The 17,309-nt window shown below is 44.0% G+C and overlaps 1 protein-coding gene across 1 annotated transcript in view; it reads right to left on the bottom strand.

The window, feature by feature from the left end:
• Window positions 1-8,374: 8,374 nt before the first annotated feature.
• Window positions 8,375-17,309, bottom strand: part of UBXN11 (UBX domain protein 11) — a 73,815-nt gene continuing 64,880 nt past the window's right edge. The window contains exon 14 of the mRNA XM_075853458.1: window positions 8,375-8,599. Within this exon, the coding sequence (XP_075709573.1) occupies window positions 8,446-8,599 (154 nt within the window). The 3' untranslated portion in view covers window positions 8,375-8,445. The remainder of the gene's footprint in view (window positions 8,600-17,309) is intronic.

The following is a 17,309-nucleotide window of genomic DNA, read 5'->3' as shown; positions in this document are numbered from 1 at the left end:
AGAAACAAAGGAACACCTAGAGGATTTTGGGTCCTCCTTTTTATTAGAAAATATTTTAGGCTCCATGTCGGGTTTGAAAGGCTCTTGCGGCACCAAAACAGTGGAAATCCCCCAAAAGTGACCCCATTTTGGAAACTATACCCCTTGAGGAAATTATCTAGGGGTATAGTGAGCATTTTGACCCTGCAGGTTTTTTGCAGAAATTATTGGAAGTAGGCCGTGAAAATTAAAATCTACATTCTTTCAAAGAAAATGTAGGTTTAGCTAATTTTTTCTAATTTCCACAAAGGACTAAAAGGAGAAAATGCACCACTACTTTTGTAAAGCAATTTCTCCCGAGTAAAACAATACCCCGCATGTGGTCATAAACAGCTGTTTGGACACACGGCGGAGCTTAGAAGGGAAAGAGCGCCACTTGGCTTTTGGAGCTCAAATTTAGCAGGAATGGTTTGGGGAGGCCATGTCGCATTTGCAAAGCCCCTAAGGGACCAAAACAGTGAAAACACCAAAAAAGTTATTCCATTTAGGAAACTACACCCCTTGAAGAATCCATCTAGGGGTGTAGTGAGCATTTTGAACCCACAGGGGTTTCATAGATTTTATTAGAATTGGGCAGTGAAGATAAAAAAATTCCTTTTTTTCCAATAAGACGTAGCTTTAGCTCAACATTTTTCATTTTCTCAACAAATAAAGGAATAAAAGAACCCCAACATTTGTAAAGCAACTTCTCTGGAGTACGGCAATACCCCATTTGTGGTCATAAACTGCTGTTTGGGCATACGGCAAGGATCAGAAGAGAAGGAGTCCCGTTTGGCTTTTGGAGCACAGATTTTGCTGGATTGGTTTCTTGACATCATGTCACTTTTGCAAAGCTCCTAAGGTACCAGTACAGTGGAAACTCCCCAAAAGTGACTCGATTCACGTAACTACACCCCTTGAGGAATTCATCTAGGGGTGTAGTGAGCATTTTTACCCCACAGGTGTTTCATAGATTTTATTAGAATTGGGCAGTGAAAATAAAAAAAATCCTTTTTCTTCAATAAGACGTAGTTTTAGCTGAAAATTGTTTCATTTTCTCAACAAATAAATGAAAAAAAGCACCCCAACACTTGTAAAGCAACTTCTCCTGTGTACGGAAATACCACATATGTGGTCATAAACTGCTGTTTAGGCACAGAGTAGGGCTCAGAAGGGAAGGAGCGCCATTTGGCTTTTGGTGTACAGATTTTGCTGGATTGGTTTCTGGTCGCTATGTCGCATTTGCAAAGTCCCTGTGGGACCAAAACAGTGGATCCCCCCCAGAAGTGACCCCATTTTGGAAATTACACCCCTCAATACACCTAGGGGTGTAGTGAGCATATTAACCCCACAGGTGATTGGCAGAAATTGGTGTGCACGTGATGTTGCAGAGTGAAAATGGTTTTTCAATAGATATGCCAATATGTGGCGCCCAGCTTGTGCCACTGGAGACACACACCCCAAAAATTGTTAAAAGGGTTCTTCCGGGTATGCCGATGCAATATATGTGGAAGTAAACTGCTGTTTGGGCACACTGTAGGGTTCAGAAGGGAGGTATCGCCATTTGGCTTTTGGAGCGTGGATTTTGCTTGTAGTAGTTTTGTTTGGAGTCTTACTGGTGTTTCCGTTTATAATGTGGGGGCACATGTAAGGCGGACGGAGTATATAAGGGGCATAGTCAGGTGGTATAGTGGGGTAAAAAAAAACAATAAAATGATCCATAGATGTGTGTTATGCTGTGACACAATCCTTTCTGCACAGGCCGGTGTCGCACTAATAAATGGTCTTTACTTATTCCCCTTTTGGTCCACACTCCGCACCTTTGAAGTTTGGGGAATTTTGCTGGGAAAGTGTTGTCCTGGTATAATACGGGCGCCCTCACTTCCAGCAGATATGTTTGGGCCCTCCCCTTCCTGGTTCCCTAATTTTAGGGGCCTTGATAATTCGCCACTTGAAACAGAAGAAACGTTCCCCTCGGGCCGGCACAACTGCATATTTTTATTTCCTGGCTCTTTGTTGCCTTGACTAATTTTATTTTTTCATAGACGTAGTGGTATGAGGGCTGGTTTGTTGTGGGACGATCTGTAGTTTTTATTGGTACCATTTTGGGGTACATGCGACTTTTTAATCACTTGTTATCCTTTTTTTTTTGGGAGGCAAGGTGACCAAAAAAACAGCAATTTTGGCATATTTTTTTAGTTATTTTTATACAGCGTTCACCATGCGTTATAAATTACATGTTATCTTTATTCTGCGGGTCAGTCCGATTCTGGTGATACCTAATTTATAGCACTTTTTATGTTTTACAACTTTTTGCACAATAAAATAACTTTTGTAAAGAGAATGGATTTTTTCTGTCGCCAAGTTGTGAGAGCCATAACGGTTTTACATTTTTCGTTGACGGAGCTGTATGATGGCTTGTTTTTAGCGAGACGAGTTATAGTTTTTATAGGTACCATTTTTAGGTACATGCGACTTTTTGATCACTTTTTATTTCAATTTTTGGAAGACAAAGTGACCAAAAAATAGCAATTATGTCAGTTTTTTAGTTATTTTTTTTTACGGCGTTCACTGTGCGGAATAAATAACATAATATTTTTAGAGTTAAGGTCGTTACGGTCGCATCGATACCAAATATTTATGGCTTTATTATTTTTTTCAATAATAAATGACTTGATAAGGGAAAAAGGGCGATTGTGTTTTGTGTTATTATTTGAAACTTTTATTGTATTTTTGACAACTTTTATTTTTACTTTTTTTACACACTTTTCTTTAGTCCCACTATGTGACTTGAAGGTCCAACTGTTTTTTTGATGTTCTAATACATTGCACTACCTATGTAGTGCAATGTATTAGAACTGTCAGTTGTTCACTGACAGCAAGCCGATCAGGCTCCGCCTCCGGGCGGGGCCTAATCGGCTAACGTAATGGCAGATAGGAAGCATTGTTAGGCATCCTGTTGCCATAGTAGCAGTCACCAGCCTTGCCATCGCATGGCAAGGCTGCCGATTGCATACAAACCACTTTGATGCAGCGATTGCATTGAATCGCTGCATTGAAGGGGTTAATGGCAGGAATCGGAGCTAGCTCCGGTTCCTGCCGATAGATCGGGGTGTCCGCTGTAACATACAGCGGACACCCACTGCTGATGACGCCGGCTCAGCTTCTGAGCCGGCGCCATCTTGCCGATGGTACCGGAAGCCTCCTGGGCCCCGGCGACGACGGGGCATAGGAGGATTCCGTTACTGCCGGACCGGGAGGTAAGTATTAGCCCACCGATCGCCTTTGCAGCCACCGGCAACCCAGCGATCACGTTGCTGGGGCGCCGGTGGCTATAAACTCCTCACATGCTGCGATCTCTATTGAACGCAGCATGTGAGGGGTTAATCGGTCGGATCGGAGGCTAGCTCCGGTCCTGGCCGATACCTCAGGGTGCCAGCTGTAACATACAGCTGTCACCCTGCGGTGATGTCGCTGGCTCAGCTCCTGAGCCAGCTTCATCTCCTTCACGTACAGTTACGTGGAGATGCGGGAAAGGGCCATCTCCCATGACGTAACTGTACGTGAAATTGCGGGAAGGGGTTAAAGGGATTATGTGAAGATAGAAATTGATCACCTATACACAGGGTAAGGGCTTATTCAGACAAACGTATAATACGTCCGTGCAACACGCGTGAGAAAATTTTCACACGCGTCGCACGGACCTATGTTAGTCAATGGGGCCGTTCAGACTGTCAGTGATTTTCACAAATCGTATGGAACTCCTATATTTGCCCGTTTTTCGCGCATCGCGCACCCATTGAAGTCAATGGGTGCGTGAAAACCGCGCACAGCACACGGACGCACTTCCGTGTGATGTGCGCTACGGTAGTCAAAACTATGACAGAAAACAGATAAGCACCACGTGCTTTTCTGTTTACAAACCTAAAAACAGTGTAATAATGATGGCGGCTGCACGAAAATCACTGACTCCCGGAGCTTTTATGGACCTTTTGCACGCGCAAAATGCACACGCTCGTGTGAATCCGGCCTAAGTGCAACATGTCCGATTGCTTTGGGCCCCATCAATCACTAGAGAGGGGATCTCGAGCCTCTGTTCTTCACTGCATGACCGCAGTGAGGAACACTTTGAATGAAGTGGCGGTCTATGGGACAGACGGAGACAGCTGACTATAGCGCTCGGCTGTTTCCGTCAGCCCCATGGACATTGAAAAGAGTGGCAGGGCGCATGCTCGATTCAAGCTTCTCACTACAGGGGGGATGCAGTGATGAGGAACAGGTTACTCAGGACCCCTGTTATTGTTATCAGGAGGCCCCCAGTGATCAAATGTTTATTACCTACCCTGTGTATAGGTGATACATTTCTATCTTGGCCCACCCCTTTTAAGGCCTCTTTCACACGGCAGTACTTTAGTCAATATTTCGGATAATCTGAGGTTCTGAACCATCTTTTCAGGAATAACTAGAGCAAGAGTGACTGAAATACATTAGTTAGCCAAGACCCTGAAACTTGTATAGAATGTTGTAATTTCAGAGCAGCTGCAGTAAAACCCATAAGTTGGCCAACTACTTAATATATACACTACCGTTCAAAAGTTTGGGGTCACCCAGACAATTTTGTGTTTTCCATGAAAACTCACACTTATATTTATCAAATGAGTTGCAAAATCACTAGAAAATATAGTCAAGACATTGACAAGGTTAGAAATAATGATTTTTATTTGAAATAACTTTCTCCTTCAAACTTTGCTACGTCAAAGAATGCTCCATTTGCCGCAATTACAGCATTGCAGACCTTTGGCATTCTAGCTGTTAATTTGCTGAGGTAATCAGGAGAAATTTCACCCCATGCTTCCAGAAGCCCCTCCCACAAGTTGGATTGGCTTGATGGGCACTTCTTGGGTACCATATGGTCAAGCTGCTCCCACAACAGCTCTATGCTGTTGAGATCTGGTGACTGCGCTGGCCACTCCATTACAGATAGAATACCAGCTGCCTGCTTCTTCCCTTAATAGTTCTTGCATAATTTGGAGGTGTGCTTTAGGTCATTGTCCTGTTGTAGGATGAAATTGGCTCCAATCAAGTGCTGTCCACAGGGTATGGCCTTCCTTATTCAAAATCCCTTTTACCTTGTACAAATCTCCCACTTTACCAGCACCAAAGCAACCCCAGACCATCACATTACCTCCACCATGCTTGACAGATGGCGTCAGGCACTCTTCCAGCATCTTTTCAGTTGTTCTGCATCTCACAAATGTTCTTCTGTGTGATCCAAACACCTCAAACTTCGATTCGTCTGTCCATAACACTTTTTTCCAATCTTCCTCTGTCCAATGTGTGTGTGCTTTTGCCCATATTAATCTTTTCCTTTTATTAGCCAGTCTCAGATATGGCTTTTTCTTTGCCACTCTGCCCTGAAGGCCAGCATCCCGGAGTCGCCTCTCCACTGTAGACGTTGACACTGGCGTTTTGCGGGTACTATTTAATGAAGCTGGCAGTTGAGGACCTGTGAGGCGTCTATTTCTCAAACTAGAGACTCTAATGTACTTGTCTTTTTGCTCAGTTGTGCAGCGGGGCCTCCCACTTCTCTTTCTACTCTGGTTAGAGCATGTGTGTGCTGTCCTCTGAAGGGAGTAGTACACACCGTTGTAGGAAATCTTCAGTTTCTTGGCAATTTCTCGCATGGAATAGCCTTCATTTCTAAGAACAAGAATAGACTGTCCAGTTTCACATTAAAGCTCTCTTTTTCTAGCCATTTTGAGAGTTTAATCGAACCCACAAATGTAATGCTTCAGATTCTCAACTAGCTCAAAGGAAGGTCAGTTTTATAGCTCCTCTAAACAGTAAAACTGTTTACAGCGGTGCTAACATAATTGCACAAGGGTTTTCAAGTGTTTTCTAATCATCCATTAGCCTTCTAACACAGTTAGCAAACACAATGTACCATTAGAACACTGGAGTTATGGTTGCTGGAAATGGGCCTCTATACACCTATGTAGATATTGCATTAAAAACCAGACGTTTGCAGCTAGAATAGTCATTTACCACATTAACAATGTATAGAGTGTATTTCTGATTAATTTAATGTTATCTTCATTGAAAAAAAACGGTGCTTTTCTTGCAAAAATAAGGAAACTTCTAAGTGATCCTAAACTTTTGAACGGTAGTGTATGTCGACAGAACCCTCTGGTTTTAGCAGGATTGCCCAACAATCTCATGCGAATGGAGATTTCTTGATGGTAGAGGTCTGTGGCAGTGGCTTACTCCCCCTTTCCCCGATGAACTAAACATGCATGCTCTGCCTACCTTTAATATTCATAGAGGAGTCTCAATAAAAAGCCCATTCACATAAAGGGGTTTTCCAGTCCCTAAAAATCCTCAGGATAGGCCATCAATAGTTGATGGGTCGGGGTCCAATTCCCGGGATCCCCGTCGATCACCTGTTTTGAAGGGGGTGCAGCGCTCGTGAGTGCTGCTTTCCCTTCATTTCTAGTTGCTCACTGAATAGTCGACACAGATGTAGTGGTGATTCACAGTATTACAGCCTCCTCCCATTTACTTCAATGAGATAAGAAGGCTGCAATACTGTGAATCGCTGCTACTTCTGTGTCGACGATTCACAGTAAGCAAGGATTTTTTTTCTTAAACTGTATTTACCCATGTAGATTTCTTATAGAAATGTGCCTCAGGATTCAGTATTAAAGGGGATTGTCGACTACCAGACAACTGATGACCTATTCATTGATTAGGTCGTCAGTATATCATCAGTGCGGGTCCGACAACCAGATCACGCACCAATCAGTTGCTCCGGCTGCCTGCGGGCACCGAATGTCATCGCACAGTATGCAATGTACGGAGCCGGAAGCAATTGGCTCCATGCGTTGCATAGCGGCAGAACTGCAGGTCCACTCCTATTCACTTGAATAGAAGCAGAGCTGCAGTACAGCAGCATGGTCGCTATTCCGTGGCATGCGCCATCTGCTTCTGACATGGACGACCGGTGCCTGGAGGCAGCCAGAGCAGCCAATCGGTGCAGGGTCCGGGTGTCGGACCCGCACCGATTTATATACTGATAAGTGAGGACCTAGTGGATAGGTCACCAGTTGTCCGGTAGTGAACAACCCCTTTAAAAACAAATTACATAAAAATCATGTTTTACCATATTCTATAGATGTTTTTTCATAGTATCAGTCCTTTATTGAAATTAAGGGTTCTCTCATCAAGACAACTATTATTGATCAGATGGTCCGACAAGTGAACTATTAGGGTATGTTCACACAGCTCATTTTTGGCCGTTTTTCGGGCCGTAAAAGGCCGAAAAATCGGAAACAGAACGCCTCCAAACATCTGCACATTGATTGCAATGGGAAAAACAGCGTTCTGTTCCGTCTTCTTTTTTACACGGCCGTATTGAAAAAGACGTGTAAAAAAAAACACAGCGAAAAAGAAGTGCAGGTCACTTCTTGGGACGTTTTTGGAGCCGTTTTTCATAGACTCTATTGAAAACCGCTCCAAAAGCGACTGTAAAAGACGTTTTTGACTTTGCGTGTGAACATACTTTTAGGGTATGTTCCCACGCTTGGCAAAAAAACGTCTGAAAATACAGAGCTGTTTTCAGAGAAAACAGCCTCTGATTTTCAGGCGTTTTTGAAGCTGGTAATGAAGCTTCTTTTAATTTGGAGCTTCTTTTGAGGCGTTTTTCATAGTGTCAATGGAAAATCAGCTCCAAAAAAACACCTCAAGAAGTGACATGCTACTTCTTTTTACGGAGCCTCGTTTTACTGTTTTTTAAAACAGCGGGGTAAAAAGACGCCCCATATGAACTAAATGCTATTTTTCCCATTGATTTCAATGGGCAGATGTTTGTAGGTTTTCAGCTTCTGTTTTTTCAGGGGTTTTTCGAGGCATAAATGCCCTAAAATACGCCTGAAAACACTGCGTGTGAACATACCCTAACACAGACTTAGAAGAAACTTAGACGAACATATAAAAATCACATTTGACTAGAGTTCTTGGATCGTCCAGTACTTACAGTTTGTGAGACCAAGGTAGTTTACTATATTTCTTTGACTACATTGATTGTCATCCATATTGTATGTGTCTCCACTCTGCGGAGAATCTGTTGCATCTCTAAATAAATTTTATTCGGCCAGAACGCCATTTTTTTCAGTGGCATTATGTCATAAATCTGATATCTTTGCAATGATAAATATGCCCATCGGCGCTTGTCTCCTTGTGAGGAACTTTTGAATTACTTGAACATATTGCGGGTGTCAGATTTGTAGTACAAATTAATTACAAAGAAAAAAAATTCTGCATAAACTACTACAGTTAAAATATAATACACTAGTCATGATTTAAGTTTACATCAGTTTTACGTTCCATAAATGGTTAAAAATCACGGTACAGTTGCTTGGTCGTCTGAAGTTACTCCTGCTTCTCCGGATCTTTTGGCTTCTTCCTTCTAAGTAAGAGCAATGCATTAGGTACAAGGCCGGCTTCTTGAAGGGTACAAGTATTGTCATCATAAACGTGGTGAGGAAATCCACGGATTATATCACAGGATGAGACATCAGAGGCTCTGTTGGTAAAAATGAAGAGAATAAATATGGCAGCAAAGAGCAAATGCTGAATATTTAACCCATTCACGCAAATGAACCATTATTAAGTCTTTTGACTGCAATAGGACGTAACGGTGTGCCCAGTGGATGGCATGGGCATGAGAGATGTGCCATACACAGCGGGTGCAAGCTGTAATTCACAGCCGACACCCACAGCCAGAATCGGCTCCTATTAAACCCCTTAGGTACCGCGATCAATGGCGACTGCGGCATCTAAGTGGCGACAGATGGAGGGAGCTCCCTCTGTCACCCCAACAGTATCACACAACGTGACGATGGGTTACCATGGCAACGTGGGGCTTAACAAATGACCAAGTCCTGCCGAGGCTTTATGCCTATAAGGCTGGGTTCATACGACCTATTTTCAGGCGTAAACGAGGCGTATTATGCCTCGATTTACGCCTGAAAATACGGCTCCAATACGTCGGCAAACATCTGCCCATTCATTTGAATGGGTTTGCCGACGTACTGTGCCGACGACCTGTAATTTACGCGTCGTCGTTTGACAGCTGTCAAAAGACGACGCGTAAAATTACAGCCTCGTCAAAAGAAGTGCAGGACACCTCTTGGGACGTTTTTGGAGCCGTTTTCTCATAGACTCTATTGAAAACAGCTTCAAAAACGGCGCGAAAAACTTGAGTTGCTCAAAAAACGTCTGAAAATCAGGTGCTGTTTTCCCTTGAAAACAGCTCCGTATTTTCAGACGTTTTTGGCTCAGCATGTGAACATACCCTTAGGTTTCCTGTTAGTTTTACACGGACAGGCAATAATGCTTTGGTATACTGAGAATACCAAAGATTTATCATAGCGATCAGAAGATCACATTTTGAAGTGCCCTAGTGACTAAAAAAAATGGTTACATTTTGTCTTTTTTTTTTTCTCTCCCCGCATTTCAAGGCCCATAAAGTTTTTCTTTTTCCATCATCATACCTACATGAGGGCTTGTTTTTGGGGGACGTGTTGCAGTTTTTAACAACACTGTTCATTGTACTGAAAAACTGGAAAAAATTTCGGTGTGGGGTGGAATAGAAAAAAACCATTGATTCCTCCATTGTTTTTTGGGTTTAGTTTTTAGAGCATTCAGCGTGGTAAAAACTACATGTTAACTTTATTCTGCAGATCCATGCGATTACGGCGATACCAAATTTATATATATTTTTTTTATTATTTAATACTTTTACAAATAAAAAACAATGTGTGTCGCCATAAAAAGGTTTTTAATACATTATATGTACCCCACATTGGTGTCATTAAAAAAACAAAGCCGGTCCTTTTGAACAAAAAAAAAAAAAAAGCAGTCATAGGCATAATTTACATGAGCGTAATATACGCGCGTGCTTTTCACGCTTGTCGTACACACCTATATTAGGCTATGGGGCAGTGCAGACAGTGCGTGAATTTTGCGCAGCACGGGTGCGCTGCGTAAAACTCACGACATGTCCTTTCTTTGTGCACTGTTCGCGCATCACGCACCTATTGAAGTCAATGGGTGCGTGAAAACCACGCAGGTCGCACGGAAGCACTTCCGTGCGAACTGCGTGGTTCGCGCAACAGCTGTCAAACTCTGAATGTAAACAGAAAAGCACCACGTGCTTTTCTGTTTACAAACATCCAAACGGAGTGTCAAAATGATGGCGGCTGCGCGAAAATCACGCAGCCGTGCATCATACACTGATGACACACGCAGCTGTTAAGTGCCTTTTGCGCAAGCAAAACGCCGCGTTTTTGTGCGTGCGCATAACGCACACGCTCGTGTAAATCAGGCCATATGGCGAGGGAAAAATTTAAATTTATGGCCCCCAGAATGAGGTGATGAAGAGTTGACAAAAGTCGCTGTGTCCTCAAGGTCTAAAATAGCTGTGACCTGAAGGGGTTAAATAAGACATCAGTTCGGAGAAAAACAAAAGTTTACAGTAGATTAAATTATAAGGGTATGTGCACACGCTAGCTACCTTTTACGTCTGAAAAGATAGACTGTTTTCAGGAGAAAACAGCTGCGTCGTTTAAGACGTAAAAGCTCCTCTTCGTATTATGCGAGGCGTCTGTGACCCTCGTAAATCTTGAGCTGCTCTTCATTGACTTCAATGAAGAACGGCTAAAATTACGTTGCAACGAAGTGTCCTGCACTTCTTTGCCGAGGCAGTCCATTTACGCGTCGTCGTTTGACAGCTGTCAAACGACGACGCGTAAATGTCAGGTCGTCTGCACAGTACGTCGGCAAACCCATTCAAATGAATGGGCAGATGTTTGCCGACGTATTGGAGCTCTATTTTCAGGCGTAAAACGAGGCATAATACGCCTCGTTTACGGCTGAAAATAGGTCGTGTGAACCCAGCCTTTGAATAATTTCCTATATATATATATATATTATATATATATATATATATATGATTAGCAGAACAGCAGATTTCTCACAGTATTGGGGTCAGTTCAGAAACCACGTTGGGATCAGCGCCAAAAAGCGCCCCAAATCTCCCCCCATTCATTTCAATGGGAGGCAGAGGCATATTTTACCTCCTTTTTGACCACTCTCGTAAAAAAAAAAGCGGCATGAAGTCAATGGAAGGCAGAAAAACCTGCGCCGTTCGTGTGAAGTGTTTTTGCTTTTGATTCATTAAGAAAAGAACACGTAAGAAAAAGCGTCAAAAAACGCCGGCATTTCAAAATCTGCCTCAAAAATTCTGAAGAAATTTTGAGACAGATTTTTTCCTGCCTAGGGCTATGTTCACATGCTTAGCAAAAAACATCTGAAAATACAGAGCAGTTTTCAAGGGAAAACAGCTCCTGATTTTCAGCCGTTTTTGAATTAACTAGCGTTTTTCGCAGCTTTTTATGGATTTTTTTGGAGCTGTTTTTCTGTAGTCAATGAAAAACGGCTCCAAAAACGGCTCAAGAAGTGACATGCACTTCTTTTTCGTGGGCGTTTTTTTAACATGGCTGTTTTTTTTTAACAGCACGCCGTTTTTCTCATTGAAATCAATGGGCAGATGTTTGGAGGCGTTCTGCTTCTGATTTTTCAGCCGTTTACGTGTAAGCTTACCCTTAGGGCAGATACACACGAACGTTGCATTTTTGCGCGCGCAAACAACGCTGCGTTTTGCGCGCGCAAAAACCATTTGACAGTTGCGTGTGTCATCCGTGTCTGATGCGCGGCTGCGTGATTTTCGCGCAGCCGCCATCATAGAGATGAGGTTAGTCGACGTGCGTCACTGTCCAAGGTGCTGAAAGAGCTAACTCTTTCAGCACCCTCGACAGTGAATGCCGAACAGAATATAGAAAAACCTGTTGAAAAAAAAGAAAAAGTTCGTACTTACCGAGAACTTCCCGGCCGTTGCCTTGGTGACGCGTCCTTGGTGACTCGCCTCTCGACATCGGGCCCCACCTCCCTGCATGACGCACCAGTCCATGTGACCGCTGCAGCCTGTGCTTGGCCTGTGATTGGCTGGAGCTGTCACTTGGCCTGAATTGTCATCCCGGGAGGTCAGACTGGAGGAAGACGCCGGGAGTTATCGGTAAGTCAGAACTTTGTTTTTTTTTTACAGGTTCATGTTTATTGGGATCGGAAGTCACTGTCCATGGTGCTGAAACAGTTTAACTCTTTCAGCACCATGGACAGTGACTATCTCCTGACGTCGCGTACCGATAATTTTTTTGCCGGGTTCCGCCAAAACGAGTTCGACCGAACCCGGTGAAGTTCGGTTCGCTTGTCCGGCTTCGCTCATCGCAAAGACACTCCGTTTGGATGTTCGGAAACAGAAAAGCACGTGGTGCTTTTCTGTTTACATTCATCCTTTTGACAGCTGTTGCGCAAACACGCAGTTCGCACGGAAGTGCTTCCGTGCAACCTGCGTGGTTTTCACGCACCCATTGACTTCAATGGATGCGTGATGCGCGAAATATGCAGAGTTATTGAACCTGTCGCGCTTTTTGCGCAGCAGACAAACGCTGCGCAAAAAGCACGGACTGTCTGTACTGCCCCATAGACTTGTATTGGTCCATGCGTGCCGCGTGAAAACTACGCGGCCCGGACGGACCGAATACACGCTCATGTGAATCCCCCCTTAGGGTATGTCTGAAATCAGGCGAAAACAGCTCCTGAATTTCAGACGTTTTTGCAAGTACTCGCGTTTTTCGCGGCGTCCATTACGGACGTAATTGGAGCTGTTTTTCAATGGAGTCAATGAAAAATGGCTCCAAAAACTTACACCTCGTCTGAACAGAACATCGTAGAAACCCATTGCAAGCAACGGGCAGATGTTTGCAGGCGTAATGGAGCCGTCTTTTCAGGCGTAATTCGAGGTGTAAAACGCCCGAATTACGTCTGAAAATAGGTCGTGTGAACATACCCTTAGGGTATGTTCACACGGCAGCGTCCGTAACGGCCGAAATTACGGGGCTGTTTCCAGGAGAAAACAGCCCCGTCATTTCAGCCGTAACGGCATGTGCAGGCGCTTGAACGCCGCGTCCATTACGGACGTAACTGGAGCTGGTTTTCCATGGAATCCATGGAATCCATGGAAAACGGCTCCATTTACGTCTGAAGAAGTGACATGACACTTCTTTGGCGCGGGTGTCTATGCGCCGTCTTTTGACAGCGACGCGTAAATATACGCCTCGTGTGAACACAAAAACGTCAGCCCATTGCTTTCAATGGGCAGATGTTTGTTAATGCTTTCAAGACGTAATTCAGGGGTTAATACACCCGAATTACGTCCGTAAATAGGCCGTGTGAACATACCCTTACAGGACACTATTTTTACTTCAGCAGAGTGAAGTCCAAATCTCATGAGATTCTCTTCCTAAGGCCTTATTCACACGAACGTGTAATAAGTCCGTGTGACGGCTGTTAGAACAACGGCCGTCAGACGGACCTATGTAATTCAACGTGGCCGTTCGCACGGCCGTTGTTTCATCGGATTGTGCCAAGTGTCCGTTAAAAAATAGTTCTTGTCCTATATTTTTTGCGCTTCACGCATCCCTCTATGGACTCTAGTCTATGGGGGATGCGTAATAACGCGACCCTCAAGGGTGCAACACGGATGCACCTTGGACGTGAAAAACGGTAGTTTTTAACGTCCGAGATAGGATATGCTCGTGTGAATCTAGCCTAACTGGGAGATACAAACTATGAGGTTGAAGAGCTAATTTCTATACAGCATTCGAATGGTAAAGTGGAGACTTGTTCCTATATCTGGCGAGGCGTAGGAGTGAGCGCATGAATTCACCTGTTGCAACGTTTTGTTGATTTGCTGGTCCATAAAATACAATGGGAGAATCAATTCACCAAATTCTCATAAATTCACCAAAAGCATGTATTTTGGAAATCACTGTAAGGGTATGTTCACACGGCCAAATTTCAGACGTATACGAGGCGTATTATGCCTCGTTTTACGTCTGAAAATATGGCTACAATACGTCGGCAAACATCTGCCCATTCATTTGAATGGGTTTGCCGACGTACTGTGCAGACGACCTGTTATTTACGAGTCGTCGTTTGACAGCTGTCAAACGACGACCCGTAAATTTACTGCCTCGGCAAAGAAGTGCAGGGCACTTCTTTGCCACGTAATTTGAGCCGTTCTTCATTGAAATCAATGAAGCACGGCTCAAGGTTTACGACGTCTCAGACGCCTCGTAAATTACGAGGAGGAGCTTTTACGTGTGAAACGAGGCAGCTGTTAACAGTCTGTCTTTTCACACGTAACTGCCTCTCAGCGTGTGAACATACCCTTAGGCTGGGTTCACACGACCTATTTTCAGACGTAAACGAGGCGTATTATGCCTCGTTTTACGTCTGAAAATAGGGCTAGAATACGTCGGCAAACATCTGCCCATTCATTTGAATGGGTTTGCCGACGTACTGTGCCGACGACCTGTCATTTACGCGTCGTCGTTTGACAGCTGTCAAACGGCGACGCGTAAAAATACAGCCTCGGCAAAAGAAGTGCAGGACACTTCTTTCACACGTAATTTGAGCCGTTCTTCATTGAACTCAATGAAGCACAGCTCAAAATTTACGGCTGTCAGAGAAGCCTCGCAAAATGCGAGGAGGAGCAATTACGTCTGAAACGAGGCAGCTGGTTACTCTTGAAAACAGTCTGTCATTTAAGCCGTAAAAGCCCCTCATCGTGTGCACATACCCTAAGGGTATGTTCACACGGCAGCGTCCATTACGGCTGAATTCACGGAGCTGTTTTTAAGGAGAAAACAGCTCCTGAATTTCAGACGTAATGGCATGTTGCCGGCGGTTTTCGCTGCGTTTTTGACAGCGGCAAAAAAAAATGACCGTCGGCACAGAACATCGTAAAGCCCATTCAAATGAATGGGCATATGTTTGCCGGCGCATTGGAGCCGTATTTTCGGACGTAATTCGAGGTTAAAACGCCCGAATTACATCCGTAAATAGGGTGTGTGAACCCAGCCTTAGGGTATGTTCACACGGAGTGTTTTCAGCCGTTTTTCGGGCCGCAAACGTCCCGAAAAACGGCTGAACAATCAGAAGCAGAACGCCTCCATAGACTCCATAGAAAAACAGCTCCAAAAATGTCCATAAAAAACACTGAGAAAAACGCGAGTATGATTAAAAAACGTCTGAAAATCAGGGAGTTGTTTTCCCTTAAAAACAGCTCCTCATTTTGAGACGTTTTTTATTTTGTGTGTGCACATACCCTCATGGGTGACAAATCAGCGAAATGCAAATCAAATGAATAGTTTTCTTACTTCCACCCAGAATCTTGAACTTTACTTCATACTGAATAGGTATTTTAGCCTCTGCTGCGCCATATTGATGTGAACTTTTGTCCCATGGAGTCAGGCCTCATGCACAAGACTCTAATTTTTATTCTTTAAAAACGGATCCGTAATTGCGGATAAAAATACTTATCCATTCATTTCTATGGCCCACGGATACCTTCCCGTATATTTAAGGGTAAGGGTATGTTCACACTGAGTGTTTTCAGGCGTATTTCAGGGTGTTTACGCCTCAAAAAACGTCTGAAAAAAAGGAAGCAGAACGCCTACAAACATCTGCCCATTGATTTCAATGGGAAACACGGCGTTCTGTTCCGACGGGGCGTATTTTTACGCCTCATTTTCCAAATACGGCATGTAAAAAGACGCCCGCGAAAAAGAAGTGCATGTCACTTCTTGGGCCGTTTTTGCAGCCGTTTTTCATTGACTCTATAGAAAAACAGTTCCAAAAACAGCCGTAAAAAATGCAGCGAAAATCGCAAGTTTGATTAAAAAACAGTTGAAAGTCCTGATTTTCAGACTTTTTTTTAAGCCACTCGTAATTCTCGCTGCGTTTTTTACGGCTGGAGAACAGAAGAACCCATCTCTATGGCAACAGAGAACGGCTTAAAGGGATTGTCCACTTTCTGAAAACGAATGATCTATCCACCGGATAGTTCATCAGTTTATGATCGGTGCGTGTCCGACAACCCGCACCGATCCGCAACTCTGGCTGCCTCCGTGCATCGGATGTTTGGAACGGGATGTAGTAGTTGGAGCCGGAAGCAGATGGCTCCGATCCACTGCATAGCAGCCATTCGGCGGAACTGCAGCTCTGCTCCTATTCACTTGAATAGGAGCAGAGCTGCAGTACTGCAGCTCGGCCGCTATTCCTAGACCAGAGCCATCTGCTTCCGGCACCATCGTCCAGCAGCCGGAGTGGCAGATCGGTGTGGGGTCCGGGTGTCGGACACGCTCCGATCATATACTGATGACCTATCCAGTGGATAGGTCATCAGTCGTCAGAAAGAGAAAAACCCCTTTAAAGAGAACCTTTCACCTCCCCATTCATGTGCAGCTGAGTGCACAAAGATCACACAGTCTTGTCCTTGTCTTCCGAGAGCTGAAGAGTGTGCACACGCTCTCCTCCCTTCAGCTCTTGTTGTGGCACTGTCCGCAGCTGATTGGACAGTGTCACAGCGATGTTACACGCCCCCTTGCCATTACACACCCCATTGACAGTTCAGGGGGATATTTAAATATCGGGCGCCAAATAGAACGGCACCGATATCTAAATAACGGAGGAGGGTAGGAAAAAAATGTAAAGTGCCCCAAGGTTTGTGCGGCCCTCCCCATAGTATAAATTGACATGCTGCGGATTAAAAAAAAACTGCACCGGAGGTCAATTTATTAACTTTTTTGCGGCAGATTTTTTCTGCAGTGTATGAGATGTGTTCAAATCTTATCCACTCTGCTGTTACTGTATTACGCTGCGGATTTTCCGCAATAAAATCCGTTGTGAAAAAACAGTTTTTACACTGTGTGAACATACCCTTAGAAAGCCTGACGTGTTTCCCCTGCAAGGGCTTCGTCCAGAGGCAATTTTTTTTATTAAAAGATTGGGGTATATTCAGTAAGGAAAAACCAACAGCAAACAAAAAAATTGCAATTGCTCACAGTGCAATTACAGAAAAATCATTCATGCAAAATAGCTGTAGTGCATTGCACTGAACAAAACCCAGTAAAGATCACCTAAACAGTGCAAGTGAGGTGGCTGTTAACCAATATTTATTGAACTGCCGACCAATTCAGTATAAGGCCTTGTCTACACAGTGCAGATTTGCTGCAGATTTTGCAGTCAAAATCAGGAACGAACCTAAACAGAAGTGCAAGCAAAATCTGCATCAAATCTGCACGGTGTGAACATGGCCTAAATAGTGA

This window comes from Rhinoderma darwinii, chromosome 2 (assembly GCF_050947455.1).
Source record: "Rhinoderma darwinii isolate aRhiDar2 chromosome 2, aRhiDar2.hap1, whole genome shotgun sequence".
Taxonomy (NCBI): Eukaryota; Metazoa; Chordata; class Amphibia; order Anura; family Rhinodermatidae; genus Rhinoderma; species Rhinoderma darwinii.
This window is presented reverse-complemented; position numbering and strand designations above follow the sequence as displayed.